Source organism: Myotis nattereri (assembly GCF_964212035.1).
Source record: "Myotis nattereri genome assembly, chromosome: 9".
Taxonomy (NCBI): domain Eukaryota; kingdom Metazoa; phylum Chordata; class Mammalia; order Chiroptera; family Vespertilionidae; genus Myotis; species Myotis nattereri.
In genome coordinates this window covers 4,366,411-4,381,341 of record NC_138084.1, presented here as the reverse complement: position 1 = coordinate 4,381,341, position 14,931 = coordinate 4,366,411, and the positions used below count along the sequence as shown (strand labels likewise).

Here is a 14,931-nt window from a genome sequence, read left to right as displayed (position 1 = left end):
CTCCTGGGAGCACTTAGCTAATGGGCCTCCCGCCGCCAGGCGCCCCACCTCCGTCCCTAGCCCGGGGAGACCTCTTTCAGGACCCACGCATCCTGGCCTTTGAGAGAGAGCCTAGGACACCCCCTTCTTGTGCGGCAGACCCCCTGGTCCCCGGGCTCCTTACTAAACACTGTGAAGCGGACAGCTGCTCATGGCCCAGGGGGGTCTGAAGCCTCCAGGTGGAGGGGGGCGGGGAGCGGGGGTGCCAGGCCCTGCGACGCCAGCCTCCTCACAGCAGGTGCCCTGAAATCTTTGTTCCAGGGATGGGAGGAGGAAGGCGCATGGGCGCTGGATGGATGGGGCTGCAGCCCCTCCCGCAGGGCTTGGCTGGGGGGGCTCCTGCCTGGGGGCCCCTGTGGGAGCCCCCCCAATACAGAGGCAGTGGCAGCAGCAAGTTTAAAGTAGAACTCATCCAGAGGGGCCAGCCAAGTCACCTAGAAACCCAGAAAAGATGAAGCTGGTTCTGGGGGAGGAGGGGTCAGTCAAGGAGCAGCGTGCCCTGCAGGCCTCTTTGCCCCAGGCTCTCAGCCGGCGAAGGGGAGTCCTGCCTGGAACCGGCTCTCCACAAATCCCAACCGCGTGGGGCACCAACCCGAACCTCAGGGATCTCCTTGTCTCTGGCCAAGGCCCTGTGAGGTGTGATTATTCTCCATGGAGGCCCAGAGAGGGGAAGGGACCTACCCAAGGTCACACAGCTCTGGAGGAGGTTTCCAGCCCTGTGTCCGGAGGTCAGCTTGTGATCTCTCCACTCCTGGACCCTGAGGAGGAAAAGAAAGGGTGTCGGGACTTGCCGTCCTCATCTCTCAGCAAAGCCGCAGCGCGGTGCCCCTCAGAGACCGGCGGCCACGTCTCCTGGGCACAGCCAGGCATGCAGGGTGGACACTGGCCCCTGCTCCCACAGGACCTGGTCTCTCTGTGCCTCCGTCACCTGGTCCAGAATTAATAAACAAATGGGTAACCTGTGACCCCTGGCTACAGGAAGCTGGGCATCTAAAGGATGGCTAGCAGGCTGTGGGGGCATCAGGGAGACCGGAGGAAAGGGCATGCATCCACTCTGGGGCAGGGTGCCTGCCAGCCAGGGCCTGAGCTTAGGGGTCTGAGCGGTGGGCCTAGGCCTCGGGCAGGTGCACCTCATGGAAGCACTGGGCAGTAGCTCCTTCAAAAACAGAGACTTTTTCCTGGGCCTGAGCCTCTCCTCCCACCCATGTCTCCTGAGGCCAGGGCTGCCCCCATTAAAGGGCTCCTTCCTCCTCGGACACTTTCTCCCAGCCTTGGTAATGATAATAGGGTTTCTCGGCAAGCGGTAATGGTGGAAGGAAGGCCGCCTTTCCAGCCTCTACCTTCGATTAAGGGAGCGGTCACGGCCCACGGGGACCACCCCCCCCCACGGGCCTCTGCTTCCAGGAGGCACTGAAAGCAGCCTGAGCTGATGGAGCACTCTGGTGGAGGGGAGCTGGGACCCCAGGAAGGGTGGGGCTGGGGAGGCCACAGCCTGAGGCTGGAAGGATGCGGAGCAGCCATGGCAGCACACTCCAGTCCAGGGGGAGTCGGGCAGGAAGTCTAGGGCTGGGATGTGGGCACGGAGCACTGAGCGCTCAGCCCCCCACCACTGGAGGTCAGTAGAAGCAGCCCCTGGAGGAGCCTCAGGGTAGGTAAGTGACTTGCCCACGTCTTCGAACCCTACTGGGCAGAGCCAGGACGTGAATGAACCCAGGTTCGTGCAAGGCAGCCCAGCCTCCGAGAAGGCAGCGGGCCAGCATGGCCATCTGCACTCGCTCTTCTCAGGGTGGGTGGCCATGGGAAGGGACTGATGGACAGGGAGTTGGCCCCAGGAATCTGGGAGTGCCCTGGGGGTGGCATCGGAGGTGGAGAGAGGGAAAGATAGGAAGGGCATACTGGATCCTCCCTATTCTGCCCCGAGAACCCACAGGGGTTATCGTTATCCCCATGAAAGTTGGACGTGACAGGAAGCCTTCACACCAGCCCTGAAGGGAGGAGGGACAGGACGGTCAGCCTCTGGGTCACAGCACCTGGAGGGCAGAGCTAGGGCTGGTACCTAGGTCTTCATGGCCTCTAGGCCCCACCCCCACAGCAAGCTGCGGCATATCCCTCTCCTTAACGCGAGGACTCCAAGGCCCTAATCAATGTTCCCGTTCAGAAAGAGTATACGGTGGTGAGATGGAGTGTGTTGGGGAATTTGGACTTGGGTAAATTGCCCCTCCTAACAGTCCAGGCTCACAGCAGGAGGTCAGGGAGCCAGGCCAGAAATGGGGTTCCTGGTGGAAAGGGTGGATCCTGCCAATCTATAAGGACAAAGGTCTACCACTCCCCTGCTCCCCGGGCTGGCTGAAGGGAGACTGAGGCCAGAGGGGAGGCTGAGGGAGGGAGGAGGCCTCCGCTCACTCTACCTGCCCCAGGCTGAGCTTGGTGAGCCTGCCCACAACCCAGTGAGCAGGCCCCTCCCAGGGAAGCACACCTCCAGCCCCTCTGCATCTTCCTTCCCCCATTCCCAGGTCCTGCCTTCTCTTCTCTCCAACCACGGGGTGAGCCTCAAGTCCTGGGTTCGAGCTTGGCTCCCGTCTCAACCTCTCTCAATCCCTCCTGCTGCAGAGAGGTGTCTGCGAGGGGTGGACACAGAAACACTGCCTCTTGGACCTCGATACTCTGCTGGAAACCGTGGAGAGTGAGCCTGCCATCGGGGGAGCATCCCAGAGGAGCTGCACAACCCTACTGGGTGGTGTCTAAGGGGAGGTAGGGGATGAGTAGAGACTGTCAGGGGCCTGGCATCACAAGCTGATCGGCATCTGTGTTTGTGGGACTTAATGGACCTCTGTGGCACAGTCATTGAACCTTCTATGCATTTTCCTATTTAATCTTCGCCACAACCTCAGGAGGAAACGTAGGCACAAAGGACGCCGTTCGTTCAGTCATTTGTTCAGCCAGGAGTGAGGGACCACCTCCTGTGGGTCTGACACCGACGCCGAGAGCTCAGCGAGGTCCGGTAATGTGCTCCGCACACGCGGGTTTGCCGCTGAGCACGCAGGTTTCGGCCCCGCGGAGCTCACGGTTTGGAAGTGGGAGATGGACAACGAACAAGTGAAGGCGAGAGACTCTAAAGACACAGAAAATCCGACGGGATGGTGTGTGTGGGGAGGGGGGCGGGAGGTGGGGGGACAGGGGGCGGGCGGGAATGAGCTGATCATCCGCTAAGGGAGGCGGCGCGGAGGCCGGAGACCGGGGGGCCGGCACCTGCGGGCAGCTGGCACCGGCTGTGTGGAGCCGCTCCCGGGCGCGTACTGTGGGTCCGTCGTTACTCTTTTTATCGTCATGAGCACCGGCCGCCTACTCCCCGCTCCCAGTGCCTGCGTCCCCTCGTCTGTATGCACGTGGCGGGGTGCGCGGGGCCGCGCCCTGGGAAGGTCAGCCCTGGGCCGGCACCCCAAACGCGTGCTGCGCTCCCAGCCCGGCTCCGCGGCCCGGAGGGATGCCGGCGAGGCCGGGCCCGCGAACTACACCTCCCCGAACCCCCTGCGCCGCCGCCATCTTGGCCGGTGGGCGGTGGCAGCCGGGGGTCTGGCCCCTCGGACCGCCGGGGCCGTTCGGCTCAGCCCCCGACCGGGCCTCCACCAGGAGGGGCGCGGGGCCCCCCGAGCAGGGCATCCGGGGGCCCGGCAGCTCCCGCCGGCCTTGCCCACTCCCCCCAACCCCCCGGGAGCCGGGCCCACGTGTCGGCCGCGCGGAGAAGCCGGCTCGCCCCGCGCTGGCCAAGCGCCGGGGACCCGGACGCCGGGCTCCCCTTCTCCTCGCCGGACATCCGCCCGCACACCGTGCCGCTCCCCTCCCTTCCCGGACGGCCCCCGGTTTCGCTCAGTGAGGGCGGAACTCCAGGGCCCGGTGGGCACACATCCCGGTGCCCGGCGCTCAGGACACGCGCTGGGAGGGCAGTGAACGGGGCGGAGGGCAGCCCGCCCACCCGGCCGAGGGGAGCCCCCCGCAGCCCTGCCGGGGCGGGTCGAGCGCGGGCGGCGGCGGGACTGGCTCTTTAAGGGGGTGTGGCCGGGGGCGGGGAAGCCAGCGAGACAGAGAAAGACTTCGGCGGCGGCGGCTCGGGCGGCGGCCGCGGGGGACAAAGGGCGGGCGGATCGGGGGAGGGGGCGGGGCGCGGCCAAGCCAGGCCCGGGGGCTCCGCAGGCAGCAGCTGCCCCCGGGCGCCCCCGCCGCCGCCCGAGCCGCGGAGTCGTGCGGAGTCGAGCCACCAGCTCAGCCGAGCCGACGGCCCGCACCAGCCGGCGGGCGTCCGGGAGGCGGCGGCGCAGGGAGGGGCCGGACGCGCGCACGTGGCCCCGGCGGCCGCCATGGCGGACAGCGGCCCCGCGGGGGGCGCGGCGTTGGCCGCCCCGGCTCCCGGGCCGGGAGGTGGCGGCCCCGGGCCCCGCGTCTACTTCCAGAGCCCGCCTGGTGCCGCGGGCGAGGGCCCGGGGAGCGCGGACGACGATGGCCCCGTGAGGCGCCAAGGGAAGGTCACGGTCAAGTACGACCGCAAGGAGTTACGGAAGCGCCTCAACCTGGAGGAGTGGATCCTGGAGCAGCTCACTCGCCTCTACGACTGCCAGGTGTGTCCCCGCCCGCCCGGCCCCCTCGGGCCGGTCCCCCGCCGGGCTGCCTGGGAACCCCGCCTGGAGCCCGCCTGTCACCCGCAGGCAATGGGCGCATCGCTTCCGCGCGCGCCGCCCGCCTGCCTCCCGCCCCCAGAGTGAGCTCCTTGTTGTCTGACTTCAGTCCCTCCGGTCTCCCCCGCCGCCCCCTCCGGCCACTACCTGGTCAGGTGTGGGGGGGCCTGGCCTGGGCAGGTTGGGGTTCCCTGCGCTGGCAGTGGAGGGGGGCTGGTGCCTGCTGGCCTAGACTGGTCCCGGGACCCAGCCTGGTGGGCGAGGGGACCGCGAAGCGTCGGGGTTATTCCAATGGGCCCCATCGTGGCGAAGGGGAGCCTAGCGGCTCCCTGGGTCCTGTTCTCCACCCCATGACTCCTTCTTGCTCACAGGGTGACTCAGGCCCCTGGGGGCAGGGTGGAGGAGTGGGCTTGCCCGCGCTGCCCGTCCTAGCCTAGCCCTGGAATGCTGCTGGCTCCAGACCTTAGGTGCTTCCCGGGCAGGAGGGGGGGCAGGCACCGCCCCCCGCCCCCCAGCAAAGCATGTGCTCTTTGTTTCCCCCTTTTGAGGCCTGGGTCCTTCTCACTGACCCCTCACCCTTCGCTTCCTCCTGCTCCTGGGAAGTGTGACAGGTGTTTGGGGGAGGGGAAAGGGCTGTGATAAGCTGGGACAGCTGGCCCCACCTGCTCTGGTTAAAATGGGGTGTCCTGAAGTTAGGGAGACACGTCTGCAGTGTTCCCAGCCCTAGCTGTCTGGCACCTAGGGTGCCCAACTGGCAGACAGGAAGTACTGCGGCCCCCCCCCCCTCCACCCATCGGGCAGTTTTCCTTGGCAAGGGCCTGATCTGTTTTCTTCCTCAGAGCAGCTGCTGCTGTCTGCTGGACAGAGGGCTGGCTCTTCCCGAGTAGGGCAGGGCCTCAGCCAGCAAGCCCCTCTCTTACCCTCTCCCCAACTCAGGCCTTTGTCTCTCCCTCCTCCCCCACCCCAGGAAGAGGAGATCCCCGAGCTGGAGATTGATGTGGATGAGCTCCTGGACATGGAGAGTGATGATGCCCGGGCTGCCAGGGTCAAGGTGAGAGGGGTGGCGGGGTCAGGTTGGGGGAGCGGGAGTGGAGGGCTGCAGGGAGGCAGTGCCAATTGGGTGAGATCCTGGGGCCAGGCCTTTTGTCTGACGCGCCAGCTCTGTGGCACTGAGCCTCAGCATCTGCCTCCAGCAGACGGGGCCCGTGCTCCTTGCCTAGTGATGGCATCCTGACCTTCGGGGTGGCCCCAGCCCCTTGGGAGTGGGCAGGGTCAACTCCAGGCCCCTGTTCCTGAGAACTCAGCTATACTTTCCCCCTCTGTCCCACCAGGAGCTGCTGGTTGACTGTTACAAACCCACTGAGGTAAGTGGTTTCCCCAGAGGGTGGGGGAGAAGAGCCTGGGCTTCTGTCTTCTTGGGATCTTGTCTTCCTAACGTCCTCCCTCTTGTCCAGGCCTTCATCTCTGGCCTGCTGGACAAGATACGGGGCATGCAGAAGCTGAGCACACCCCAGAAGAAGTAAGGGTCCTCAACCCAGGTGAACGGTGGCTCCCACAGGACAATCGCTGCCCCCTGACCTCGTAGCAACAGCAATACCAAGGGGCCCTGCGGCCAGGCCTGGTGCCATGAGCAGGGCTCCCTGTGCCCCTCACTTAGGGGCCTCTTCCCTGCCCCTTGTTTTCCATTTTGGGGTTTTTTTATTATTATTAAACTGATGGGACTTTTTGTGTTTTTATATTGATTCTGCGACGCGGGCCCTTTAATAAAGCTAGGATATGCCTTTGGTGCAGCTAACAGGCTTGGTTGGTCTCTTTTAGGGGGACACACTGCTCTGTAATGGTTACCAGCTCAGCTTCTCCCCAAGTGACTGTAGGCCTTCCTGAAGGCCATGTAGTCATGGTGATAGCCCAGTGTTGGCTCCCAGACCTGGAGCTAAAAGTGGCTGGGGAGTAGGGGGGGCACTGTTGCTGTTGGCAGCAAGAATTCTTTTTTCACTCTGGGCAAGGGCCACCATGCTATCCAAGGCCTGGCTATCTTGACCCCCCAGGCTATTGAGCCTAGATCCCAAGGTTCTGAAGCCACAAAAGGAGACGGGTACAGGATGCCGAGGAAGAGGAGAGGCTGGGACTGTGGTTTCTAAGTCTCCCGGGGCCCACAAACAAAACACAGGCTCATTTCATGAGCTTTAAGATTTTTTTTTCCTTAAACAGTCTGGTCCCTGATGGGGGCCTCTCCACCGGCCCTCCCCGGCTTGGCTACAGTTCTGCACGTCGTTCGATTTTGAGCAGCTCCACCTCGAACACTAGGGTTGCACCACCTGCAGCAGGGAAGTGAGGCAGAATGAGAACCAGGGCCACAGGAGATGGGATAGGTGCAACAGATAGGAGGCAAGAAGGTATATTACCTGGGATCTTTGGGGGAGCTCCCCGCTCTCCATACCCTGTCAAAGATGCACACACAAAACACAAAGTGAGCTGTGGTCAGATAGAGAGGTTCTGCAGACAGACATCCAGGCGGAAACCAGGCTTCTGCCCAGCTCAGTAACAGCCAGCAATGGAGGTGTAAGGGGTGAGAGGGGGCTGCAAAGGCCAGATAAGGGCACAAGGTGGACATCGGAGCTGAGTGCCTCAAGGGTCTTGCCCTGGAATTGCTGGACACAGTTAAACTTGGAAGAGGCATGAACTGTAATGAATGGGTGGGGGAGACCAATACAGAGGCTGAACCAACCTTCACCCTTCCCCAAACATACCCGAACCCTATACCCACTCAGGAAGGACCTCTTACCCAGCTCTGATGGGATCACCAGCTTCCGCTTTTCCCCCTCACACATCCTGCAGGACAACATAGTCAGCATGTGGCAGCACTCAGGCTCCCTGCCTCCCACCGCCCCCCCCCCTTTCCTGGGGCTTGCCCCCCACAGTTCACCTGGACCACAGCCATGGCCCCTGACTCACCCCAGCAGCCCCTGGTCCCAGCCCTTGATGACCTGGCCGGTGCCCAGGGAGAAGACAAAGGGCTGGTTCTGGGGCAGGCTGCTGTCAAACTCCGTCCCATCCTCCAGCTTCCCCTGCGGGACCATGAGAAGGCCAATGAGCTGGTTCCACTCTGCTAGCACCCCACCCCCATCTACCCCCAGCAAGCTGTCCCCCACAGAATTGGTGGCCATAGTCCTAGAAGGGGACAGGGCCTCAGGCAGCTCACAGTACACTGTAACTCTTTGTTGGTGCCGACCTGGGAAGTAGACAGTGAAGAGCAGGAAAGAACCGTGGAAACTGGCAGAGGGGAGAAGGGACTTGCCCAAGGTCACCCACCTTAGCAGGGGAACCTGGCTCCCAAGTCCTTTTTGGTCCCCGAATCCCCACCCACACCCAAAAGCTCCGCCTCCTCACCCACCGTGTAGTGCATGTGCAGGACATCCCCCTTGCGCGATTTGATGGGACAGTGGTCTACCCGCTTCTTGACCCCGATCTGCAGTTTCCGTTTGCCCTCGGCCCCCGCAGCCGTGGCCAGGGCACTCAGGCAGATGGACAGTACTGTCAGGACCCAGCTGAGTCTCATGTCTCTGCGGGAACAGATCCCGACCGACCAATCGACCGGGAGGGCAGGAAGGGTATGGAATACCTGCAGGTAGTAGGATTCCACACCACCGTACCTTGCCTGCCCCTGGGGATCCCCTCGTCCCGGGTCACCACCCTCTCCCCCGGGCTCCGCGGTCACACTTACCAGTCCAGGGAGAAGGGGGCTTGCCCGAGGACCCCAGCAGCGGGGGGAGGGGGTAAGGGGAGGCCACAGCAGCCAGGGCCCCGCCCCTTTGTTCACCCTCAGCCCTTCCTTCCCTCCTGGACCCCAGCTCCGTTCTTCAATTCCCACCTGTCCCTTTACGCAAAGTCCAGACCCTATCTGGCTGCACAGTAGTTGCCCTGACCGGGCGACACCACTCACGCCAAACCCAGTCGCCCCCTGCCCAGCACACCCACACCTCTGCCGCCGCTGCAGGGGATCGGCCTCGAGGCACCCACACATCGCCGCTGGGTGGCTCCGGGGAGCCCCGGTCCTCTGGGGAGATCCCCCAGGCCGACCCTGTGCCTCCGCCCGGGGCGCCTCCCCAACTCTGAGCCCTCGGGGGTCTGCGGGGCACCCAGACTGGCCCCGTGTCCGGTGACCGTCGTGCCCGCTCAACCCACACCACCTCTCCTGGAGGAGTTCTCGGCCTCCCACGCTCCCAGGCCCGGCCACCACGGAGACCGCCCCCGCGTGGACGCCCCGGGCCATTACCTGGGCCTACCCCTGCGCTTGGCTCCTTGGCCCCACCCTTTAGAGGGCGTGGTTCCGCCCCCAGCCCTGGAGCCCCACCCTCGACAGAACTAGATCCCTTTTCCTGAACTGGACCCACGCCACTCACCGGCTGAAGCCCCGCCCCCAGCGCCTGGGCCTCGTTCCCCTTCGTCTCCAAACCCGAAGCTCCGCCTTCCGCCTGTTCCAGCTCCTCCTCCAAGGTCCAGGCTCCGCCCCCCACAAGTCCTAGCCCCGCCCCCAGCCCCAGAGTCCCGCCTTCCGCAGATACCAGCTCAGAGGCCCCACCCGTTTCTGTTCCACGTCCCGCCCCGATTCCCGGGGCCCCGCCCCGTACGGCGTGAGGACCCTCCCCCTGCGGCATCCCCGGACAGCTCCCGCACCAGCCTCCAGGTTCCTCGTACCCTGCCCTCCTTGACACTCGGGACCCCGGCCTGACCCAGCCTGCCCGCGTACACCCCGGCTCCCTCAGCCCGGGCTGTGGCCCCCGCTCACCTCCTCGCCGCGCCCCCGGAGTCAACTCGTCGTGCCGTCGCCTCTGCGCAGGCGCGTCATTGCAGCTACCAGCCCGGGCCACGCCGCCCGCCCTCATTGGGCCGCACGAATCCCGCCGCCACCCGCCCGCGGGGGAGGGTATCGCCCTAGCCCCGCCCTTTAGCACCACGTGACTTTCGTCACTTCCTGTAGAGCGGTAGTCCGTAAGGTTAGGTGAAAGTGACTTCCGAAAGGACCACAGGCACTTCCGGTGGAGGTGAGATTAAGGTCAGGGGGCGCGGTTCCTGGAGGGGGTCTTGAGACGCCATTTTGCGTCGCCCCCAGCCTTGCCCGCGACGTCTCTGGGGGGTCCTCGGGACCCACCGCTCCCAGTTAGTTGCTGTGGAAAGACTCGGCCTCAGAGTGAGACGGGTTTGAACTCAGGGCCCGCCGGTCACTGACCGACTCTGACCTTGAGCAAAGTTCCTGGCCTGGCGGGTTTGGCGTCCCTGTGCCGCGGGCTGGGTCACCCACCCTGCAGGGCCCACCGCCAGGCGCCGCCACAGCCGGTGCGCTCCCTTCTCGCCCCCGGCGTCCAGGCTTGCCTCTGCATGTCGCCCCCTGACCACCGACTCAGCCTGCCGTGATGTGGCTGTTATTTTCAGGCGCCCAGTACCCAGCAAACATCTCCATTAAGTAGCGACTCTGCTGCGAGCAGGCAGCTAAACCTACCGAGTTAGGGAGACAGCTGATTTGAGGCCAGATCCCAGGTCAATCAGCCTATTTCATCAAATGAAAAGGAGGATAGTCACAGAGCTGACCGCAGAATTGAGGACTCAGCAAGGAGGTGGTGCCAAGCATCGTGTGTGTCCAGCGAGGCCACGTGGACGCAGATGGTAGCCCTGGGTCTCTAACCCTCATATCATCCCAATGGGGCTACGCATTTTCACCGAGGGCATGGCTATCATGACATGAAGATGCTAATCACTCAGGAACCTTCTCTTCTGGGCTAACCCACTTTTGCCTTGGGCCCAACCAGATCGCTGTCACCCCCTCACGTCTGACAGGAGGGTGGGTGCTTCGCATTGGCCTCTCCCTGAAGGTCCTGCCTCTGCAGGGCAAAGCCATTTGTACCGAGTTGGCCTTTGGACCACCCCACTCAGCGCCAGGCAGCAGGGGAGTCTGCAGGCAGCAGGCTGGGCAGTGAGCTTGGACTGGGGCTGATAAAGGTCAGGAGAGTCCCAAGCAGGGGCACCCAAGGTGAAAGGGAGGTGAAGGTGGAGAAAACTGGGGGATTGGGGTCCGGGGCCCGTCTCTCGAACCAAGCCCACCAGCCACGGACCTTTGGTGCTTCCCGTTCAGGAAGGTGGGAGTGAGGTGGGGACAAGGCAGGTGCACAGCGTGAGAGTTAAGCTACAGGGGGGCAAAAAGCAGGAGGCACAGTGCTGCCCAGCGGGGGAGATGGGTGTTCTTTTCTGTTATGTCAAAACATACGCAAACCTGCCGAAACCGGTTTGGCTCAGTGGATAGAGCGTCGGCCTGTGGACTGAAAGGTCCCACGTTCGATTCTGATCAAGGGCATGTAGCTTGGTTGCGGGCACATCCCCAGCAGGAGATGTGCAGGAGGCAGCTGATCGATGTTTCTCTCTCATCGATGTTTCTAACTATTTCTCTCCCTTCCTCCCTGTAAAAAAAAAATCAATAAAATATATTAAAAAAAAACAACAAAAAAAAAACATACGCAAACCTTCCTGCAGCCCTTGGGCCCGGAACATAGTGATCATGTGTCCTCCATGTGCACAAGTGGGAAGCTGAGGCCCAGACAGAGGGGCTGTGACACCCAAGGTCATTCAGCAGATCTGCTTCCCGCCTCAAACTCACTGGCCATAACAGGCCGTCTCCCTCCAGAGCAGGGAGCAGGGAGCAGGGACTGGCAACAACGTGAGTGTGAAGAACTCGTGACTGGGCTCTGAGTGTGACGGTGTGGGGCCGTGAGCCTCATTTACTCCGTCTGCACAGTGAATGGAGTAAGAAGCTCCAGGCCTGGGAGGCAGTGTGACAGGCATCCATGCTTGAACCAGCCAGCCTGGACCGTGACAAACAGTGACACAGGCAGGGAAGCTCCGTCCATCTCTTTTATCAGGGTCGGGGGGTCACAGCTCTCATACCAAAGCCCAACTCCCATTATTTGCACAGCATCGGGGTCTTCCTCGTAAGGGCAGGGAGGGGCCTGCTGTAAGACGCGCACTTACACGGGGCGGTTAAACACTGAAACAGGACCCCATTCTCTCCCAAGCTGGTACGCGACCCCTCTTGCTGCCTCCAAGTCTCATCCAACTCTGCCCACCATGTTGGAAGGCAGCTTTGCAGAGACAAGAGATGGCCAGAGGGGCCCAGGCCCGTTAGGCCCCCTCTGGAGTGTGGCCTGTGAGGCAAGTGGCCCCACTGAGTCTGAAAAGCAATGTGTCACTTTCGCAGCTTCCGGCACCTGAGGAGGAAAGAAGGGGATTCTGTTCATGCTGCCACGGCTCAGCATCCGCTCCTCTGGACCCATCCCGTCACCGTCTGCGAACCTCCTCCTTTCCTAACATTCCAAAGACACCCCAACTGGCCTCGCCCACGTGATGCCACTCGTGGCCTCACTCTGCAAGGGATGGGTCGTGAGAAGCCCTCGACGAGAGTGAACAAGGGGCACACTCTGTGCCCTGGCCTCTCAGAGCCCAGGAAGTGGGACAGAGGTCTACCCAAGTGGCTTCTGGGAAGGCCCAGAGCGCTGCAAACTGGAAAGCTGTCTCAGCTCTACCTCAGGCAGACAGCACCTCCTCCAGGACATCTCTGACCTCTCAAAAGACGGTGCCAGGTGCGCCTGACCACAGGCCTTGCTGGCCTCTGCTGGCATCAGTGTCCTTGTGCCGGGCTTCTGCCCTGGAATGTGAGCCTTGTTTATGCTGATCCCAGTGCCAGCAGACACTTGGTAAATATTTGTTCAACCCATTCAACAGCTTCCCCTTCCCTGGCTCTTACCTCACTGGCAGGCCTTGACGGCTTCCCTAACAACTGCCACCCCACAACTCCTCACCTGCAAGTGTCTGGGTTGAGCTCTAAGCCCCGCCCTTGGCAACGGAAGAAGCTGCGGCGTCGGCAGCGGCAGCGGCAGGTCCTGGGGTCAGGGCGCTGGTGGCGCTGGGTACAGCGTGGGCAGAGGGGCCTGGGGCTGGAGTGGGATGGGTGATGTCAGCTTGGGAGTGTGCGCCGGGGGCAGGGCCCCAGCCCGGAACAGAGCGGGGCTGGGGATGGTGGTGGGGAGTGTCAGCCCTAGGAGGAGAAGCAACATGTCTGGGGCGGGAAGAGTCTTCCCTGGAGGGAGCTGGGGTTGGGTCAGAGCACACACACTGGGGAGCAGAGGAAAAGGGGAGCGGGGGACACAAGTGGGAGGAAAAAGAGGGGAGTGGGCCACAGCTTCCTGACACACTTGCACAGCCCTTGCCCCACCCACACGTTGTATCCTGGGCACTGGGCCTGGGTTCCAACCCCACCTCAACAGGAGCCCAAGAGACTCACCTGTCTGGCTTCACAGCACTCTCCCTTTTTTTTGGTCTGAAAGAGAGACCGACAGAAAGGAGGAGGAGGATCAGGAAAGCCAAGCATCCTACTCTCTTGCCCAGACCCCAGGCATGCCCAGCTCCACTCAGAAACCTGGTCCCCAGGGCGGGGTGCCACCACGCCCACGTCCCCCACGCCTGGTCTCTGCAAGCCCAGAAGTGGGCCTGGCTGGCACCTGCATTCACACTGGCTGTGTTCTTCCAGGGACATTTCCCCCAGCTGACTGCTCGGATACCGGATCATGAGGATCTGTGTTCGGGAGAACAGGGAGAGAGAGAGGAAGAAGACACTCCACGGGCAGGAGGGAGGACGGCTTGCCCACCTGCCAGGGCTCTGGCTGCCATCCCGTCAGCCCCGAGCACCAGCATCCACCCCCAGCCAGGCACACTCTACCTGCCCCAGTACCTGCATTCGGACTTGGTGCTGCCCAGTGGGCACGCATTCCAGGCCATCGTCAGGGCAGCAGCCGCCACAGCGCTGCACAGTCACACAGCTGGGTACGAGTTGTTTGGCCACAGTGCCCATGAGCTCCAAAGTTAGGGGCACCACCACCTCCCGCGGCTGGCAGGTGGCACGAGCATACACATCTATCCATGACACCACTGGGGACAGATGCATCAGGGTTACGTCCCCACTGGGCTTCCTGCAGCTGCTCCCTAGTTCCCGTGTCACAGCCTCCCTCCACTGCCCCCACTTCTGCCCTCCCAACCCAGGACCCCCACTTCCTCAATTTCCACTTCTGTGAAATGGGCAGAAGAGTTTGCACCTTACAGAACAGCGATTAACCAAGACGATGAGCACACAGCGCAGCTTCTCAGTGCTGGCCAGTGCGAAGCTGCTACTATTACCTTTCTTCTGGTGGCCAGGGGCATCAGGCTGGGAGCCGGGCGCCTGCGGGAGAGAGGAGACCTGGACCCGAGGGGCACTCTAGTTAGGGCCGCACTGTCCCCAGGGCTCTGCCCTTGCAGTCGGCAGGCTTCGACTCCTCGCTGACATTTCTCCAGATGGCTCTGTTCCCGAGTCCACTCTAGCTCTACCTGTCCCTCCTGGCCACCTGGGGCCTGCCCTGGCCATGCCCCGCCAGGCGTGCTCTGCCAGCCGAGGCCTCTCTCCACGCCTGGGGACCAGGCTTGTTCTGGAGGCCGCAGGTCAGAAGGGGGCACGCTGGGCGCCGAACCAGGTCGCACAGACACCGAGGCAGCTCCGCCCCCCGGCTGCGCCCAGGGAATGGGGTGGGGCAGGGGAGTGGCCCCAGGGATGGGCCGGGAGGCCAGTGGGGAGGAACACCTCCCAGGGGATGCCGGCCCGACTCCGGCGACGTCCGATCCTCGGATCCGCGCGTACCCTCGGCCGAGGCCGCTTCTCGCCTCCCCACTTCCGCCAACCTTGAGAAGGGCACGGCGGGCGGGCGGGATGTCGGGACGCACGTACCTGGGCGGGGGCCAGCTGCAGGAGCGCCGCGAGCAGCAGGCGGCGGAGCAGGGGGCCCATGGTGCCCACAGGGGCCGCGGGCCTGGGGCTCCCGCATCGCCCTAGCCCGGCGGCGCCGGGGGCGGCGGCGGCCAGAGTCCCATGGCGCGGGCCGGGGCGGGGCGGACGGGGGCCGGGCGCGGGGGGCGGCTCCTCCGCGGCCCCCTCCCGAGCCCTGGGCGCAGGCAGCGCAGCACCGCGCGGCGGAGGCAGCCGGAGGCGGCGGGTGGGCGGCCGGCGGGCGGCGGGCGGCGGGCGGCGGTGGGGACGGCGGGGGCGGCAGGGGGCCGGCCGGGGCTGGCGGGCGGGCCGCTCATGTGACCCAGACACGCGCTCCCCACCCGGCCGCGGGCAGGGGCGGGGCGGGGGCGGAGGGGCGAG

The 14,931-nt window shown here is 63.8% G+C and overlaps 4 protein-coding genes across 8 annotated transcripts; 1 reads left to right on the top strand and 3 right to left on the bottom strand.

Moving 5' to 3' along the window:
- The first annotated feature begins 4,142 nt into the window (after nt 1-4,142).
- On the top strand, nt 4,143-6,435 carry PPP1R14B (protein phosphatase 1 regulatory inhibitor subunit 14B). The gene is made up of 4 exons (XM_081098330.1): nt 4,143-4,652; nt 5,677-5,760; nt 6,041-6,073; nt 6,164-6,435. The coding sequence occupies exons 1-4, from the start codon at nt 4,395-4,397 to the stop codon at nt 6,230-6,232; spliced, it is 444 nt and encodes a 147-aa protein (XP_080954456.1). The 5' UTR covers nt 4,143-4,394; the 3' UTR covers nt 6,233-6,435.
- Nucleotides 6,436-6,884: 449 nt separating this feature from the next.
- Nucleotides 6,885-8,268, bottom strand: FKBP2 (FKBP prolyl isomerase 2; the record flags this gene model as incomplete). The annotated part of the gene is made up of 5 exons (XM_081098331.1): nt 6,885-7,027; nt 7,115-7,150; nt 7,495-7,541; nt 7,665-7,777; nt 8,104-8,268. The coding sequence occupies 5 exons, from the start codon at nt 8,266-8,268 to the stop codon at nt 6,966-6,968; spliced, it is 423 nt and encodes a 140-aa protein (XP_080954457.1). The 3' UTR covers nt 6,885-6,965.
- Nucleotides 6,885-9,367, bottom strand: LOC308524167 (uncharacterized protein; the record flags this gene model as incomplete). Of its 2 annotated transcripts, XM_081098324.1 has the most annotated exons (6): nt 6,885-7,027; nt 7,115-7,150; nt 7,495-7,541; nt 7,665-7,777; nt 8,104-8,272; nt 8,434-9,367. In XM_081098324.1, one exon carries the CDS (start codon nt 9,365-9,367, stop codon nt 8,570-8,572), a length of 798 nt encoding a protein of 265 aa, XP_080954450.1. In that variant the 3' UTR covers nt 6,885-7,027; nt 7,115-7,150; nt 7,495-7,541; nt 7,665-7,777; nt 8,104-8,272; nt 8,434-8,569. The 2 variants fall into 2 exon arrangements, with proteins under 2 accessions (XP_080954450.1, XP_080954451.1); XM_081098325.1 differs by lacking the exon at nt 8,104-8,272.
- A 2,232-nt stretch (nt 9,368-11,599) lies between these two features.
- On the bottom strand, nt 11,600-14,795 carry VEGFB (vascular endothelial growth factor B). 4 transcript variants are annotated; one of them, XM_081098329.1, is made up of 7 exons: nt 14,512-14,795; nt 13,929-13,989; nt 13,486-13,682; nt 13,256-13,329; nt 13,039-13,074; nt 12,557-12,792; nt 11,600-11,965 (listed from the first exon to the last, which is right to left on the bottom strand). In XM_081098329.1, the coding sequence occupies exons 1-6, from the start codon at nt 14,569-14,571 to the stop codon at nt 12,579-12,581; spliced, it is 642 nt and encodes a 213-aa protein (XP_080954455.1). In that variant the 5' UTR covers nt 14,572-14,795; the 3' UTR covers nt 11,600-11,965; nt 12,557-12,578. The 4 variants fall into 4 exon arrangements, with proteins under 4 accessions (XP_080954455.1, XP_080954453.1, XP_080954452.1 ...); XM_081098327.1 differs by having other exon boundaries at nt 12,557-12,691; nt 14,512-14,715; XM_081098326.1 differs by having other exon boundaries at nt 13,929-13,971; nt 14,512-14,715.
- Nucleotides 14,796-14,931: the final 136 nt, after the last annotated feature.